The sequence below is a fragment of the Tachyglossus aculeatus genome, chromosome 2 (assembly GCF_015852505.1).
Source record: "Tachyglossus aculeatus isolate mTacAcu1 chromosome 2, mTacAcu1.pri, whole genome shotgun sequence".
NCBI lineage: Eukaryota > Metazoa > Chordata > Mammalia > Monotremata > Tachyglossidae > Tachyglossus > Tachyglossus aculeatus.
The window spans coordinates 49,081,418-49,100,693 of NC_052067.1; the positions used below are offsets into that span (position 1 = coordinate 49,081,418).

Below are 19,276 nucleotides of genomic sequence, written 5' to 3' on the forward strand. Positions count from 1 at the left end.
TCCTCTCCAATGAAACTACTACCACATTAATCCAATCACTTACACTACCCCGCCTTGATTACTATGTCAGCATTCATGCTGACCTCCCGGCCTCCTGTCACTCCAGACTCCAGTTCATACTTTACTCTGCTGCTCAGATCAACTTTCTACAGAACTGCTTAGTCCATGTTTCCCCACTCCTCAAGAAGCTCCAATGGTCTCCTGTCTACCTCTGCATCAAACAAAACTCCTCACCATAGGTTTTAAATCACTGTATCGCCTTGCCCCATGCTACCTGAGTTTACTACTCTCCTACTACAACCCAGCCCACTCACATAGCTCCTTTAATGTTAACCTTCTCACTGTACCATGACCTCATCTATCCCAACACCAACATCTTGCCCATGTCCTACCTCTGGCCTGACATGCCCTTCCTCCTCATATCAGACAGAAAATTACTCTCCCCAACTTCAAAGCCTTATTCATTCATTCAATCATATTTATTGAGCGCTTACTGTGTGGAGAGTAATTTACTAAGCGCTTGGCAGCAATTGAAGGCGCATCACCTCCAAGAGGCCTTCCCTGACTAAGCCCTCTTTCCTCTTCTCCCTTGCCCTTCTATGACACCCTGACTTGCTCCCTTCACTCATCCTGTGATAACAGCAGACAGCATGTCCTTGAACTAGTTGTCTAGACGCGCTGCCTAGAATTCCTCAACAACTCTCTCCTCGACCCCCTCCAGTCTGGCTTCCGTCCCCTACATTCCACGGAAACTGCCCTCTCAAAGGTCACCAATGACCTCCTGCTTGCCAAATCCAACGGCTGATACTCTGTCCTAATCCTCCTCGACCTCTCAACTGCATTTGACACTGTGGACCACCCCCTTCTCCTCAACACGCTATCTGACCTTGGCTTCACAGACTCCGTCCTCTCCTGGTTCTCCTCGTATCACTCCGGTCGTTCATTCTCAGTCTCTTTTGCAGGCTCCTCCTCCCCCTCCCATCCTCTTACTGTGGGGGTTCCCCAAGGTTCAGTGCTTGGTCCCCTGCTGTTCTCTATCTACACGCACTCACTCCCTTGGTGACCTCATTCGCTCCCACGGCTTCAACTATCATCTCTACGCTGATGACACCCAGATCTACATCTCTGCCCCTGCTCTCTCCCCCACTCTCCAGGCTCGCGTCTCCTCCTGCCTTCAGGACATCTCCATCTGGATGTCTGCCAGCCACCTAAAGCTCAACATGTCGAAGACTGAACTCCTTGTCTTCCCTCCCAAACCTTGGCCTCTCCCTGACTTTCCCATCTCTGTTGATGGCGCTGCCATCCTTCCCGTCTCACAAGCCCACAACCTTGGTGTCATCCTCGACTCCGCTCTCTCATTCACCCCTCACATCCAAGCCGTCACCAAAACCTGCCGGTTTCAGCTCCGCAACATTGCCAAGATCCGCCCTTTCCTCTCCATCCATACCGCTACCCTGCTCATTCAAGCTCTCATCCTATCCCGTCTGGACTACTGCATCAGCCTTCTCTCTGATTTCCCATCCTCGTGTCTCTCTCCACTTCAATCCATACTTCATGCTGCTGCCCGGATTATCTTTGTCCAGAAAAGCTCTGGGCATATTACTCCCCTCCTCAAAAATCTCCAGTGGCTACCAATCAATCTGCGCATCAGGCAGAAACTCCTCACCCTGGGCTTCAACGCTCTCCATCACCTCGCCCCCTCCTACCTCACCTCCCTTCTCTCCTTCTACAGCCCAGCCCGCACCCTCCACTCCTCTGCCGCTAATCTCCTCACTGTACCTCGTTCTCGCCTGTCCCGCCATCGACCCCCGGCCCACGTCATCCCCCGGGCCTGGAATGCCCTCCCTCTGCCCATCCGCCAAGCAAGCTCTCTTCCTCCTTTCAAGGCCCTGCTGAGAGCTCACCTCCTCCAGGAGGCCTTCCCAGACTGAGCCCCTTCCTTCCTCTCCCCCTTGTCCCCGTCTCCATCCCCCCCCATCTTGCCTCTATTTATTTTATTTTGTTAGTATGTTTGGTTTTGTTCTCTGTCTCCCCCTTTTTAGACTGTGAGCCCACTGTTGGGTAGGGACTGTCTCTATATGTTGCCAATTTGTACTTCCCAAGCGCTTAGTACAGTGCTCTGCACATAGTAAGCGCTCAATAAATACGATTGATGATGATGATGAGCATGGTTCTCGGTGTGTGCTGCAGGGCACAGGACCTCAACTCAGACTGCCGTTTGGGAAGGAGAAAAGGAGGGAGCAAGGAACAAACTGTTGTGGCAACCCGAAGATGCCCCATGGCAGCAGAGGCTCTCGGTGCTGGACTCCTTGGTACCGGATGTGGGTGGACACCATTGTTGTCTCCACAGGAAACAGCCCAAGGCTCCCCTCTTTGTCACAGAGCCTGAACCTTAGGAAGCCAAGGGTAGCACAGTGTAACAAAAAAACAGATAATACAGGACAACAACAGTCACGCAATCGAGAAATGACACAGTTGTCTTTTCCATGCCTGAACAGAAAGACTAGTGTTGGAAAATCAGACAATAATATGAAATTCTCAGTAGGGCCATGGGGAGAATAGTGGCTGATTTGTGCTATTAAGGATTTCCTCATACTAGAAAATTCAGCACAGAGAGATGGTAAATTGCAGGGTCGATTGCAGTGAGAGAATAATTGGGTTTATCAACGTCCAGATAGGAAAATGTGTTCGGGCTCATAAACATGATCCCTTACATCAAAGAGCTCAATCCTACCACCAGTAATTAATAAACTGCCATGAGTACTGTGAGTCAGTCCCCTGAGATCATGTTTACCAACTATATTTTATTGTACTATCTCAAGTGACTAGTAAGGGGCAAGCATACAGTGAAGAGTCAATGCATACACCCGAATGATTGATCAATTCTCTTCTGGGTATGAACAGTTGGAGCTTCTTAATTTGATTCATTCCACTAAATTTGTGAGCCTTCCGAGGCAAAGGATTGTGTCTACCGATGCTATCATACTGTACTCTTCCAAGCACTTGGTACAGGGCTCCTCACACAATTAGTACTTAATAAATACCATTGATTGATTTGGAATGGTATTTACTGAGGTTGCAGTAGCTGCAATGCACCGTATGAAGCATTTGGAAAGCTAAACAGAAGGGAGAGATATGTCATCTGCCCACCAGGTGTTTAGACTCAAACAACAACAAACAGAACGAGAGCTATTCCATATTCTCCCACTCCACCTCGTGTCTTGAAAATTCTCTGCCCAATTTTCCCCAAACCCTCGATTTGTGCTTCAGACTGACTGCTCACTCTTCGTTTGAGAGAAAAATAAAGAAAAGGAGGAAGCGGGAGGGAGGCAGTGTAAATGGGGGAATGAGAGAAGAGAGGAAAGAGGAAACAAAGACATCTCTCACTGTAGTGAGCAACGGAGTGCGTAGGAATTGTAGTCTGTGGTTTTTCTGGACCCCTCTTTGAAGCGTTCATGGCCATTGTTCAAGATTTCAAGCTTCATAGTGGTACTAACAATCGTGATATCTGTTAAGCCCTTACCATGTGCCAAGCACTGTATTAGATATCGTTTCTTGGGTTCAAACGCATTCCTTACCCTACATAGGCTTTCAATCAAAGTAGGAGAGAGAATGGGTATTTCACCCCCATTTTACATATAGTGAAAAAGAGGCACAGAAAGGTTTACTGAGTTTTCCAATGTCACACTACAGACAGTGGGAGTCCCAGGACGATAATCCAGGTCCTGGGACTCTCAGGCCAATTATCTTTCCAATAGGTCACCCAGACAATGCTGAGGTAAAACCATTCTGGAGTGAAGACTGGTTAAGTCCGAGCCACGTTTCGGGCAGTACTTGGAGATGACTTTTCATCCGATAGATGGTTTCTCCTCTGGGAAATGTTTTGGCCGTAGCAGCTTTCTCATTGCTGCCTTAATGTCCCGGTTTCTCAGGCTGTAGATGAGGGGATTAAGAGTAGGGGGCACCACAGTATAGAACACAGATACCAACAAGTCCAGTGCAGAGGGAGAGTCTGATATCGGCTTTAGGTAGGCAGATATGCCAGATGTGACATACAGAGTGACGACGACCAGGTGGGGTATACAGGTGGAGAAGGCTTTGGAGCGGCCCTCCACTGACGGCATCCTCAGCACAGCTGAGAAGATGCGGACGTAGGAGCCCACGATGATCACGAAGCAGAAGACAGTTAGGCACATGCTGATGGCTAAACTCACATCTTCTGGGACATGATCAGTGGAACATGCAAGTCTTAGCAACTGGGGACCATCGCAGAAGAACTGGTGGACAATGTTTGGGCCACAGAAAGATAGAGAGAAGGTGCTGGCTGTGTACAAGATGGCACTCAAACAGCTGCTGAACCAAGAGGCAGCCAACATACGTACACAGGCAACGTGGGGCATGATGATCTCATAGTGCAGGGGGAGACAGATGGAGACATAGCGGTCATGGGACATTACTGTGAGCAGGGCCATTTCTGTTCCACCGAATAAAAATACGAGGAATACCTGGGCAGCGCAACCCAGCAGAGAGATGGAGTTGACATTCGTGAGGGAACTGAGGATGGATTTCGGGACTGTGACGGAGATGTAGCCAAGGTCAATGACCGACAGGTTCTTGAGGAAGAAGTACATGGGGGTGTGCAAGTGCCGGTCAAAGGTGGTGACGACAATGATGAGGACATTCCCAATCAGGGCTGCCAGATAGACCAGGAGGAGCAGCGCAGTGTGGATCAGCTGCAACTCCCGGATGTTGGAGAATCCCAGGAGGAGGAATTCTGTCACCTTCGAGTTGTTACACATGGTCTGGGGGATGTCGTGAACTGCCTGTGAGAATGAAGAATGGTGAAAAGTCAACATCCCAAACTGAGCATCTTCTGATTGTGCTATTAGTTTTGCCGGTTTTCTGGAGAAGAGCTATAACCAATCTCAAGGAAATTAATAATGTGATGGGGTGACAGGAGGCAGGAGTGCATTTTGGCCCGGATACAACCGCAGAAAATAATGTTTTGGGTATGTGTTTAGCAATTACTATGTGCCAAACATATTTCCAAGTGCTGGGGTAGATACAAGATCAACTACCTCACAGTCTAAGTAGGAGGGAGAATAGTTCTTAATCCCAATTTTACAGGTGAGGAAACTGGGAGCCAGAGAGGTTAAATGACTTGTTGAGATCTCTCAGCAGGCAGTGGCAGAGTCAGGTTAAAACTGAGGTACTCTGACTCCCAGCCTTAGACCATGCGGCTACTACTCACATCATCTTCAAAAATAATAATAACAGTAATAATAATGTTGGCATTTGTTAAGTGCTTACTATGTGCCAAGCACTATCCTAAACGCTGGGGGGTAATCCAAGGGAATGAAAGTTTTCCCACGTGAAGCTCACAGTCTTAATCCCTCCTTAATCCCTTCTCCTCAACACTCTATCCAACCTTGCCTTCACAGACTCCGTCCTCTCCTGGTTCTCCTCTTACCTCTCCGGTCGTTCATTCTCAGTCTCTTTTTCAGGCTCCTCCTCCCCCTCCCATCCCCTTACTGTAGGGGTTTCTCAAGGTTCAGTTATTGGTCCCCTTCTGTTCTCGATCTACACTCTCTCCCTCGGTGACCTGATTCACTCCCACGGCTTCACCTATCATCTCTACGCTAATGACACCCAAATCTACATCTCTGCCCCTGCTCTCTCCCCCTCCCTCCAGGCTCGCATCTCCTCCTGCCTTCAGGACATCTCCATCTGGATGCCTGCCTGCCACCTAAAACTCAACATGTCCAAGACTGAACTCCTTGTCTTCCCTCTCAAACCCTGCCCTCTCCTTGACTTTCCCATCACTGCTGACGGCACTACCATCCTTCCCGTCTCACAAGCCCGCAACCTTGTTGTCATCCTCGACTCCGCTCTCTCGTTCACCCCTCACATCCAAGCCGTCACCAAAACCTGCCGGTCTCAGCTCCGCAACACTGCCAAGATCCGCCCTTTCCTCTCCATCCAAACCGCTACCCTGCTCGTTCAAGCTCTCATCCTATCCCGTCTGGACTACTGTATCAGCCTCCTCTCCGATCCCCCATCCTCTTGTCTCTCTCCACTTCAATCCATACTTCACGCCGCTGCCCGGATGTCTTTGTCCAGAAACGCTCTGGGCATGTTACTCCCCTCCTCAAAAATCTCCAGTGGCTACCAATCTACCTACACATCAGGTAGAAACTCCTCACCCTAGGCTTCAAAGCTCTCTATCACCTCACCCCCTCCTACCTCACCTCTCTTCTCTCCTGCTACAGCTCAGCCCGCACCCTCCACTCCTCTACCGCTAATCTCCTCACCGTCCCCTGTTCTCGCCTGTCCCGCCGTCGACCCCCGGCCCACATCATCCCCCTGGCCTGGAATGCCCTCCCTCCCCCGACCCGCCAAGCTAGCTCTCTTCTTCCCTTCAAGGCCCTACTGAGAGCTCACCTCCTCCAGGAGGTCTTCCCAGACTGAGCCCCTTCCTTCTTCTCCCCCTCGTCTCCCTCTCCATTCCCCGCCTTACCTCCTTCCCTTCACTACAGCACCTGTATATAGGTATATATGTTTGTACGTATTTATTACTCTATTCATGTATTTATTTTACTTGTACATATCTATTCTATTTATTTTATTTTGTTAATATGTTTTGTTTTGTTCTCTGTCTCCCCCTTCTAGACTGTGAGCACACTGTTGGGTAGGGACCGTCTCTATATGTTGCCAACTTGTACTTCCCAAGTGCTTAGTACAGTACTCTGCACACAGTAAGTGCTCAATAAATATGATTGATTGATTGATTGATCCCCATTTTACTGATGAGGTAACTGAGGCACAGAGAAGTTAAGTAACTTGCCCAAAGTCACACAGCTGATGAGTGGCCGAGATGGGATTAGAACCCATCACCTCTGACTCCCAAGCCCGGGCTGTTTCCACTGACCCATGCTGCTTATCTCAAACCCTACTAAAAACCCTACTAAATCACATCTACTCAAAGTAGCCTCCTCTGAATATACTCTCATTTCCCCACTCTATTGGCCTTCTCTTTTTTTTATCTATACACTTGAATCAGTACGCTTTGAAAATGTTTTTTCTCACTTCATCCACAGACACAGAGCACTTACGTCCATATCTTTATTTGCTGCCACTTCCACTACTTGTAATTTATTTTAATGCCTGTCTCCCCAACTAGTATGTTAGACGGGATAGGATAAGAGCTTGAACGAGCAGGGTAGTGGTTTGGATGGAGAGGAAAGGGCGCATCTTGGCAATGTTGTGGAGCTGAGACCAGCAGGTTTTGGTGATGACTTGGATGTGAGGGGTGAACGAGAAAGCGGAGTCGAGGATGACACCAAGGTTGTGGGCTTGTGAGACGGGAAGGATGGTAGTGCCATCAACAGTGATGGGAAAGTCAGGGCGAGGGCAGGGTTTAGGAGGGAAGACAAGGAGTTCAGTCTTGGACATGTTGAGTTTTAGGTGGCAGGCAGACATCCAGATGGAGATGTCCTGAAGGCAGGAGGAGATGCGAGCCTGGAGGGAGGGAGAGAGAGCAGGGGCAGAGAGGCAGATTTGGGTGTTATCAGCGTAGAGATGATAGTTGAAGCCGTGGGGGCGAATGGGGTCACCAAGGGAGTGAGTGTAGATCAAGAACAGAAGGGGACCAACTACCTTTTTAGTGGTAGTTTTTAAGCAATTACTATGTGCCAAGTGCTGTTCTAAGCACCCGGGTAGATGCAAGGTAATCAGGTTGTCCCACCTCGGCCTCACAGTTTTAATCCCCTTTTCTACAGATGAGGTAACTGAGGCACAGAGAAGTTATGTGACTTGTCCAAAGTCACAAAGCTGACAAGAGATAGAGCTCCTTGAGAGCAGAGGTCATATACACTGTAATTTTCCAAACAGTACAGTGCACTGCACATAGTCAGAGCTCACTAATATCGTTTCTTTATTGATTGATCTAAGCATTAGGAGCTGTATTCTTTAAGAACTTTGATTTCCACCACACTCCCAGTCCCACAGCACTTTGTCCATAGCCTTATACGGTGCTTCCCTATCTATAATTTATTTTAATGCTTGTCTCTCTTACTAGTCTATAAACCCCTGAAGGCAATGCCTCACATATACCAGCTCTATTGTATTGTGCTCTTTCCAGTTCTTAGTACAGTGCTCTGCACCAAAAAGCACGTAATAAATACAATAGATTGAGAGAGGATTCCAGGTAAAATCCAGATATATTTCCATGCCTGTGAGTCAGCAGGTATTCACTGCACCCTCCCACAAGGTCATCCACTGTCCTTCATTGACAGGGATCAAGGTAAAGAGTAGACCTACTCTCAAAATCTACACTCTCCACCAGTGCTTTTGACCCCATCTGAAACTATTCACTTACCAGTGGCTTGTTCTACATTGCTTGTAAACGTGATCACGTATCCCCTATCTTAAAAAAAACCCTCTTTGTCCTCACAACTACCACCGGTTATTGTCCTATCTTCCTCCTACCATTCCTTTCCGAACTCCTTGATCAAGTTGTCTGCTTCTTCCCCTTAAATTCTGTCCTTCATTCCCTCCAATCTGGTTTCTACCCAATTTGTTCTGCTGAAACTGCCTTCTCTAAGATCGCTAGATTTTCATTTTGCCCAATACAACAACCTCCATCCTAATCATTCTTGACTTCTCAGCTGCCTTCAACACTGTCGACCACCCCCTTCTTGTGGAAACATTACCCAACCTCGGCTTCAGTGACACTCTCCTCTCCTAGTTTTCTGCCGTTTTGCGATTGCATTCACAGGCTTCTCTGCCTCCCACCCTCTAAGTGTGGGAGTCCCTCTAGGATCGGTTCAGAACCCCTTTTATTCTACAGATACACCCACTCCCCTGGACAATTCATTTGCTCCCATGACTTTAACTACCTTCTCTACATGGATGATTCCCTAATTTGCCTCTTCAGCCCTGACTCTCTCCTTCTCAGCAATCTCATATTTACTATTGCCTTCAAGACAATTCTATTTGGATTTCCTGTTGTCAACTCAAAGTTAACAAGCTCAAAATAGAACTCCTCATCTTCTGCCCCAGACTCTGTCCTCTCCCTCTCTTGAGGAACACTGAAGACAACACCACTACCCTCCTTGTCTCACAAGTCTGACCTCTTTCAATTATCATCGATATCTCTTTCATTTAACCCCTATATTCAATATGTCACCAAACCCTGTTGTTTTTACCTTCACAACACCACTGAAATCCATCCTTAACTCTCCATCCAAATTGCTGCTATGTTGATCCAAACACTTATCATAGTCTGACTTGATGACTGCTGCAGCCTCCTGGCTGATCTTGCTGCCGCCTGTCTTTCTCCAGTCCAGTTCACACTTAACTCTGCTGACAGGATCATTTTTCTAGAAAAATGTGCAGTCCGCATCTACCCATTCTTCGGGAACCTGCAGTGGTTTCCAATGAACATCCGCATCAAATAGAAACTTTTACCATTGAATTTACCACACTCAATCGCCTTGCCCCTCCTACCTTACCTCCCTGATTTCATACTACAACCCGGCCCGCACATTTCACTCCTCTAATGTCAACCTACTCACTGCACTTCAATCTCATATACCTCCCTGTCAACCTCTTGCCCACAACGTACCTGTGACCTGGAGTGCCCTTACTCTTCATATCTGACAGACAATCATCCTCCCCACCTTCAAAGTCTTATCACAAGCACATTTCCCAGAGGTCTTCCTTAACTAAACCTTCATTACATCTTCTCCCACTCCCTCTGCATTACCCTTGCACTTGGATTTGTACCCTCCCTTCAGCCCACCATCAGCCCCACCGCACTTATGCATTTATCTTTAATTTATTCATTTATGTTAATGTCCATCTCCTGCTCCAGACTGCAAGCTTGTTGTGGACTGGGGGTGTGCCTGTCTATTATTATGATTAATGACTAGTACAGTCCTTTGCACACAGTAAGTATTTAATAAATATGATTGATTGTTTAATCGCTTGATTGGTCCTTCCAGTCCTCAAAAATCTCTAGCAGTTGCACATCCACCTCAACATCAAATAGAAATGCCTTGCTCTCAGCTTTTAAATTCTCAATCGGCCTGGACCTTAATATCTTACCTGACTGATTATCAACTACAATCCAGGCCACATGCTTCAGTACTATAACACCAACCTACTCATCATGCCTCGATCTTGTATACCTCACCTCTGCCCACTTGCCTACATCCTGCCTCTAGCCTTGGACGCTTTCCCTGTTCGTATCTGGTAAACTATCACTTTCCCTATCTTCAAAGCTTAGAAGATTCACATCTCTTCCAAGAGATGTTTGATTGTTTCCCAATCAAAACCTCATTTCCCCCACTGAGGACCAGAGGCTGGCCTCTCACCACATCTTACTGAGAACTTGTGTTTAGCTCAGTATTTAACATCGTGTTTGGAGTGAGTGTTTGATTAACTCCATGCATTTCAGGAGGAACTCACTGACCTGGGGTGGATTCGCGCTTAATTGCCCCTGCTTCTCTCCTTATCCTGTGGGTCTGCAGGCCATCGATCACATCTTGTGGAGCTCCGCTAACTGTAAACTAATTTTGATTTTAAGCACGATAGATTCTCTCCAGGGGCTGGACTGTTCTGTGACTGGCACAGCGTTGTCCACCACAGAGTCCCGGAAGTGGGAGCTGCACAAGTCCCAAAGCGTCTCCAGAGTTCAGGCCGAGACAATGGGGCAGACTACCTGGTTTCAGAGATGGGGCTATTCCCAGGGGACAACCAGGGAGGAATTGGTTCTGCCTTCTTCTCAGTCTCAGATTGAACATAATAACGTGATACCTCAGCACCTTGAAACCGACCGAGTAGACATAAGTCTGGCAAAAGCATGGCAAGGCAGGACCATGACTCTTCCCTACCAGACAGAAATCCCCTTGGTATCAGGGATCATATCTATGTACTCTATTGTACTCTTCCATTGTTCAGTACAGTGTTCTGCCCACAGTCAATGCTCAACTAGAAGGTTTGATGGATTGATTTATTGATTTATGAGGACATCCTCCTACACAAAAAGCTTTCAGATGCGGATCCTCTCTAGATCACTGGGTCTGTTTTTCAAAACCCCTCTTCACTGACAAGTAAACATTGGAATTATCCTTGATTCCTCTCTCTCATTCAACCCAAACATTCCAATCCATCACTAAATCCTGTCAATTGCACCTTCACAAGATTGCTAAAATCTGCCCTTTTCTCTCCATCCAAACTGCTGCCACATTAATCCAATCACTTATCCTACCCTGCCTTGATTACTATATCAGTTTCCTTGCTGACCTCCCAGCCGCCTGTCTCTCCCCACTCCAGTCCACACTTTACTCTCCTGCCCAGATCATTTTTCGACAAAAATGTTTAGTCCATGTTTCCCTACTCCTCAAAAAAATGCATTGGTTGCCTATCCACCTCCGCATCAAACAAAGACTCCTCACCATAGATATTAAAGGAATCAATCATCTTTCCCCCTCCTACCTGACTTTACTACTCTCCTACTACAATCCAGTCCCCACAATTTGCTCCTTTATTGCTAACTTTCGCACTGTACCTTGCTCTCATCTATCTCACCACTAAGGTCTTGCCCATGTCCTACCTCTGGCCTGGAAAGCCCTTCCTTCTCATGTCAGACAGAAAATTACTCTTTCCACCTTCACAGCCTTATTGAAGGCACATCTCCTCCAAGAGGTCTTCCCTCCTTTCCTCTTCTCCCTTTCCCTTCTATAACACCCTGACTTGCTCCCTTCATTCATCCTGTGATAGCAGCAGACTGCATGGTTCTCGGTGTGTGCTGCAGGACACAGGAGCTCAACTCAGACTGCGGTTTGGAAAGGATAAAAGGAGAGAGCAGGGAACAAACTGCTTTGGCAACCCAAGGATGCCCCATTTCAGCAAAAGCTCTCGGTGCTGGACTCCTTGGTATTTGGGGTGGGCAGGTGCCATTGTTGTCTCCACAGAAAACAGCCCAAGGCTTCCCTCTTTGTCACGGAGTCTGAACCTGAGGAAGCCAGGGGCAGTACAGTGTAAAAAGAAACAGATAAAAACAGGAGAACCACAGTCACGCAGTAGAGAAGTTGAAAAGCAGTAGGACAAAAAGGACATATAGGACAAATAGAGAATTGAGAAGCAGCGTGGCTCAGTGGAAAGAGCATAGGATTTGGAGTCTGAGGTCACGGGTTCAAATCTTGGCTCCACCACTGTGTGACTTTGGACAAGTCACTTAACTTCTCTGTGCCTCAGTTGCCTCATCTGTAAAATAGGGATTAAGACTGTCAGCCCCACGTAGGACAGTCTGATCACCTGGTAACCTCCCCAGCGCTTAGAACAGTGCTTTACACATAGTAAGCACTTAATAAATGCCATTATTATTATTATTATTATTATTACTACTACTGCTACTATTATTATTAGAAATGACACAGTTGTCCTTTTTACACCTGGACAGAAAAGCTGGAATTGGAAAACCACACTCTAACATGAAATTCTCAGTATGGCCATGGGGAGGATGGAGGCTGATTTGTGCTAATGAGGATTAGCTCATACTCGAAAATTCAGCACAGAAAGATGGTAAATTGCAGGGTCGATTGCAGTGACAGAATAGGGGGTTTATCAATATCCATATAGGAGAAAGAGTTCTGAGTTCATAAACATGACCCCTGACCTCAAGGAGCTCCATTTTACCACCAGAAATTAATAAACTGCCATTAAGTTTGTGAGTCAGACCCCAGAGATCATGTTTACCAACTATATTTTATTGTACCCTCCAAAGTGACTAGTAAGTGCTCAGCACACAGTAAGGAGTCAATAAATATCATTGAATGATTGATCAATTCTCTTCTGGGGAAGAGCAGGTGGAGCTTCTTAATTTGATTCATTCCACTAAGACTGTAAGTTACCCAAGGCAAGGGATCGTGTCTACCGATGCTATTATACTGTACTCTTGTAAAAACCTGATACAGTGCTCCTCACAGAGTAAGCACTTAAGAAATACCACTGATTGATTTGGAATGTTATTTATTGAAGTCCCACTAGCTGCAATGCACATTATGAAGCATTTGGAAAGGTAAACAGAAAGGAGAGATATGTCATCTGCCCACCAGGAGTTTACACTCCAACAACAACAAACAGAAAGAGATCTATTGCAGATTTTTCCACTCTATCTCATGCCTTCAGAATTCTCTCCCCGTTTTTCACCAAACTCTTCATTTGTGCTTCAGACTGACTGCTCACTCTTCGTTTGAAAGAAAAATAAAAAAGGGGGAAGTGGGAGGGAGGCAGTGCAACTGGGGAAAGGAGAGAAGAGAGGAGAATGGAAACAAAGATGTCTCTCGCTGTAGTAAGGCATAGAGTGCGTAAGAATTGTAGTCTGTGTTTTTCCTGGACCCCTCCATGGAGCATTCATTGCCACTGGTCAAAATTTCAAGCTTCATAATGATACTAATAATCGTGATATCCATTAAGCACTTACCATATGCCAAGCACTGCATTAGATATAGTTTGTTGGGTACAAACACAGTCCTTACCCCACGTAGGCACTCAGCCTACGTAGGAGAGAGAATGATTATTCTATCCCTATTTTGCAGATAAAGAAACAGGGGTACAGAAAGTTTTACTGACTTTTCTAATGTCACACTACAGAGAGTGGCAGACCCAGGAAAAAAATCACACTCCCAGGCCAGTGCTCTTTCCACTAGGTCATCCAGACAATGGTGAGGTAAAACCTTTCTAGAGTGAAGACTGGCTAAGTCAGAGGCATGGTTAGGGCAGTCCGTGGAGTGGACCTTTTACCGTGTAGATGGTTTCTCCTTTGTGAGCTGTTTTGGCCATGGCAGCCTTCCCATCGTTGCCTTCATGTCCTGGTTCCTCAGGTTGTAGATGAGGGGACTAAGGGTATGGGGCATCACAGCATAGAACACAGACACCAGCAGGTCCAGTGCGAAGGGAGAGTCTGATATTGACTTTAGGTAGGCAGAGGTGCCAGACGTGAGGAACAGAGGGACGACGACTAGGTGGGGTAGGCAGTGGAGAAACCTTTGGAGCTGCCCTCCGCTGACAGCATCCTCAGCACGGCTGAGAAGATGCGGATGTAGGAGCCCATGATATCCACGAAGCAGAAGAAAACTAAGCACATGCTGATGGCTAAACTCACATCTTCTGTGACATGGTCAGTGGGAAATGCAAGTCTTAGCAACTGGACACCATCGCAGAAGAACTGGCCGACGGTGTTGGGGCCTCACAAGCATAGAGAGAAGGTGCTGGCTGTGTACGTGATGGCACTCAAACAGCTGCTGAACCAAGAGGCAGCCAACATGCGTACACAGGTCCCGTGGGGCATGATGATCTCATAGTGCAGGGGACAACAAATGGCGACATAGCGGTCGTGGAACATCACCGTGAGCAGGGCCAACTCTGATCCACCGAGTAAAAATACGAGGAATACCTGGGCAGCGTAGCACAGCAGAGAGAGGGAGTTGGCATTTGTGAGGGAATTGAAGATGGATTTGGGGACTGTGCTGGAGATGTAGCCGAGGTCCACAATGGACAGATTCTTGAGGAAGAAGTTCATGGCAGTGTGCAAGTGCCGGTCAAGGGTGGTGACAGCAATGATGAGGAGATTCTCCATCAGTGCTGCCAGATAGACCAGAAGGAACAGCGCAGTGTGGAACAGCTGCAACTCCCGGATGTCTGAGAATCGCATGAGGAGGAATTCTGTCACCGTCATGATGTTAGACATTGTCTGGGAGATGTCATGAGCTGCCTTTGAGACTGAAGAATAGAGCAAAGTCAAAATCCCAAACTGAGCATCTTCTGAGTCTACTAGTAGTTTGCGGGTTTTCCGGAGAAGAGCTATAACCAATCTCAAGAAAATTTATAATGCGATGGGGTGACAGGAGGCAGGAGTGCATTTTAAAGGCCTAGATACAACAGCAAAAATTTATGATTGGGATATCTGTTAAGCACTTACTTTGTAAGTCTTTTAGACTGTGAGCCCACTATCGGGTAGGGACTGTCTCTATGTGATGCCAATTTGTACTTCCCAAGCGCTTAGTACAGTGCTCTGCACATAGTAAGCGCTCAATAAATACGATTGATTGATTTGTACAAAAAGCAGTTCTAAGTGCTTGCGTAGATACAAGATACAGAGCACCTCACATTCTAAGTAGGAGGGAGAAGAGTTCTTAATCCCCGTTTAAAAGGTGAGGAAACTGAGGCCCATAGAGGTTAAATGACTTGTTAAGATCACCCAGCAAGCTAATTGCAGAGTCAGTTCTCTCACTCCCAGCCTCGTAGTCTTTCTGCTAGGTCATGCATCTACTGCAGCGGTTTTCCTACTCACACCATCTTCAAAAACCCTACTAAATCACACCTCCTCCAAGTATCCTCCTCTAATTATACTCTCATTTCCCCATGCTATTGGCCTTCTATTCTGTTTCGTCTTTACACTTGGATCAGTACACTTTGAGAACGATTTTTCTCACTCTATCTACAGACACACAGCACTTATGTCCATATCTTTATTTGCTTCCACTTCCACTACTTGTAATTTATTTTAAAGCCTGTCTTCCCAACTAGTATGTTAGCTCCTTTTTATTTTAATGGTAGTTGTTAAGCGATTATTATATGTGCCAAGCGGTGTCTGAAGCGCTGGAGTAGATACAAGGTAATCAGATTGTACCACGTGGGGCTCACAATTTTAATCCCCTTTTTTACAGATGAGGAAACTGAGGCACAAAGAAGTTAAGTGCCTTGCCCAAAGTCACAAAGCTGAGAAGTGGCAGAGCTCCTTGAGCACAGTGGTCATATGCGCTGAAATTTGCCAAGCACCTAGTACAGTGCTCTGCATGTAGTAACTGCTCACTAATATCTTTTCTTTATTGATTGGTCTAAGCTTAAAGGTCTGTGTCCTTTAAGAACTTTGATATTCACACACTCCAAGTCGCACAGCACTTTGTCGATAGCCTTATACTCTGCTGCTTCCCCTACCTATAATTTATTTTATTGCTTTTCTCTTTAACTAGTCTATAAACCCCTTAATGGAAGGGATCATGTCTACCAGCTCTATTGTATTGTGCTCTTCCCAGTGTTTAGTACAGTGCTCTGCACCAAAAAGCACTTAATAAATACAATTGATTGAGATATGATTCCAGGTAGAATCCAAATATATTTTCATGCCAGTGAGTCAGCACGTATTCACTGCACCCTCCCTCAAGGCCATCCACTGCCCTTCATTGAAAGGTATCATGGTAAAGAGTAGACCTCTTCTCAAAATCTACACCCTCCACCAGTGCTTCTGACCCCATCTGATACCATTCACTTGCCAGTGGCTTCTTCTACACTGCTTGTAAATGTGCTCACATATCCCCTATTTTTTTAAAAAAAAAACCCTCTCTGTCCTCACAACTACCACCACCTATTGTCCGATCTTCCTCTTACCATTCCTTTCCAAGCTCCTTGAGCAAGTTGTCTACTTCTTCTCCTCCAATTCTGTCCTTGATTCACTCCAATCTGGTTTCTGCCCAATTTGCCCCACTGAAACTGCCTTCTGTAAGGTCACTAGTGATATTCTTTTACCCAGTCCAACGGCCTCCATCCTAATCATCCTTGACCTCTCAGCTGCCTTCAACACTGTCGACCACCCCCTTCTTGTGGAAACATTATCCAACCTCGGCTTCATTGATACTGTACCCTCCTAGTTTTCTGCTCCTTTCTGATCTCTTTCACAGGCTCCTCTGCCTCCCACCCTTTAAATGTGGGAGTCCCTCAAGATCGGTTCTAGATCCCTTTTCATTCTACAGATACTCCCACTCCTTTTCATTCTACAAATACTCCATTTGCTCACATGATTTCAACGACCTTCTCTACATGGATGATTCTCTAATTTACCTCTCCAGCCCTGACTCGCTCTTTCTCAGAAATCTCATATTTACTCTTGCCTTCAAGACATTTCTATTTGGATTTCCTGTTGTCACCTCAAAGCTAACAAGCTCAAAACAGAATTCCTTATCTTCTGCCCCAGACTATATCCTCCCCCATCTTTTGGATCACTGAAGACAACAACATTTCTCTCACAAATGGGTTCTCTGGCCATTGTCATCGACATCTCTCTCATTTAACCCACATATTCAATATATCACCAAATCCTGTTGGCTTTACCTTCACAACACTACTGAAACCCATCCTTAACTCTCCATCCAAACTTCTGCTATGTTGATCCAAGCACTTATCATAGTCTGAGTTGATGACTGCAGTAGCCTCCTGCCTGATCTTGCTGTCTCCTGTTTTTCCCCAGTCCACTTTATACTTCACTCTGCTGACAGGATCATTTTCCTAGAAAAATGTTCAGTCCACATCTACCCACTCCTGAGGAACCTCCAGTGGTTTTCCATGAACCTCCGCATCAAACACAAACTTTTTCCATCGGCTTTACCACACTCAGTCACTTTGTACCCTCCTACTTTACCTCCCTGATTTCCTACTATAACCCAGGCCGCACACTCCTCTAATGTCAACCAACTCACTGCACCTCAATCTCATATACCTCACTGCCAACCTCTCAACCACATCATACCTCTGACCTGGAGTGCCGTTACTCTTCATAACTGACAGATGATCATCCTCCCCACCTTCAAAGTCTTATTGCAAGCACAACTCCTCCAAGAGGTCTTCCTTAACTAAGCCTTCATTTCCTCTTTCTCCCTCTCCCTCTGCATTACCCTTGCACTTGGTTTTGTATCCTCTCTTCATTCCTCCATCAGCCCCACAGCGCTTATGTACTTATCTGTAATTTATTTATTTCTGTTAATGTCCATCTCCCGCTCGAGGCTGTAAGCTCGTTGTGGGCTGGAGATATGTCTGTTTATTGTTAGACTGTACTGTCCCAAATGATTAGTACAGTCCTTTGGACACAGTGCTTAATAAATATGATTTATTGATTAATCAATTGACTGGTCTCTCCAGTCCTCAAAAATATCCAGTGGTTGCCCATCCACCTCCACATCGAATGGGAATGACTTGCTCAAAGCTTTTAAATTCTCAATCGACCCGGCCCTTCATAACGTACCTGGCTGAATACCCACTACAACCCAGGCCACGTGCATCACTACTCTAATGCTAACCTACTTATTGTACCTCGATTAAATTTCCACATCTGTAAAATGAAGTTGTTGCTTTCTCTCACCTCTTAGACTGTGAGCCCCGTGAGGGACAGTATCTGTGCCCAATCTGATTCTCTTGTACATAGCCCAGCTCAAAGCCCACCAAATGAATCCTTAGCAAATAGCATAAACTACAAATAGCAATAAGGTGAGGAAACCACACAGACTTGGTTTCTTGTCCCTCATCACTCTCCATTCCCTGTATCATTCTTCCATTCAGACTCACTTGATCTGTAAATAGTTCGGGAGTCCCGGTCCTTGCTCTTCTCCTCTTCAATGTTTTTACTGGGGGCAGGAAAGTCTCTGGGAGCTAACCATTTCGCAGTGTTCTCCCAATGTTCCCCTATCCCCCTTGGAGAAAACAGCCTCTTTTCTCTGCGGGATTCCTCTGGGAGAATCAGCCCACAGCTCTACTAGGGGACTTTGTTGCCTGGGAAACGCTGGAGCCCATGGGTGACTTCATCCCTGAGATGTGGCAGTGCTCAGATCTCAGACTGTTTGGCCAGAGTTGCCAATCTCATAGAATGACTGTGGCACTGGGCTCATAGTCCCTCTCTGCCATGTGTCTTCTGTCTGACTTTGTTTCCAGTTATTCAATTTCTCTGTGTCTCACAGTCCACAGCTGCAAAATGGAAAGAAAATATGTATTCTCCCTTCCACTCAGACTCTGAATCCTGTATGGTTCAGGGACTGTATAGAATCTGTAGATACTTTATCTCCCCCTGCACGTAGTATGGTGCTTGGCTCGTGATACAAACCACCATTATTATTAATGTTATTATTACTATTTTTGTTGTTCTAGTTATTGTTGGGGAAATGGATTTCTCCCCCTCCCCAGGACCTTCCCCTGAGTGGCTGTCACATTCTTCAGGCTGCAGATCAGGGGATTCTGGGTGGGGGGGCACCATGGTGTGGAACATGGGCTCCAGCAGATCCAGCACCAACGCAGGTTGGAATGGGGGGTGGTGGTAACAAGAGCTTCATATAGACACAGGCTTCGTTAGACAGAAAAACGATGATGACTACCAGGTAGGGGAGGCAGGTGGAGAAGGCCTTGGACTGGCTCATGGCAGGTTGCATTTTGGAACGGGAGACCTTCA

At 46.4% G+C, this 19,276-nt stretch overlaps 1 protein-coding gene across 1 annotated transcript; it reads right to left on the reverse strand.

Moving 5' to 3' along the window:
• Nucleotides 1–3,848: 3,848 nt before the first annotated feature.
• Nucleotides 3,849–13,848, reverse strand: LOC119941596 (olfactory receptor 14A16-like). Its single transcript, XM_038762129.1, has 4 exons — nt 13,810–13,848; nt 4,796–4,823; nt 4,575–4,693; nt 3,849–4,505 (listed from the first exon to the last, which is right to left on the reverse strand). Exons 1-4 carry the CDS (start codon nt 13,846–13,848, stop codon nt 3,849–3,851), a joined length of 843 nt encoding a protein of 280 aa, XP_038618057.1.
• Nucleotides 13,849–19,276: the final 5,428 nt, after the last annotated feature.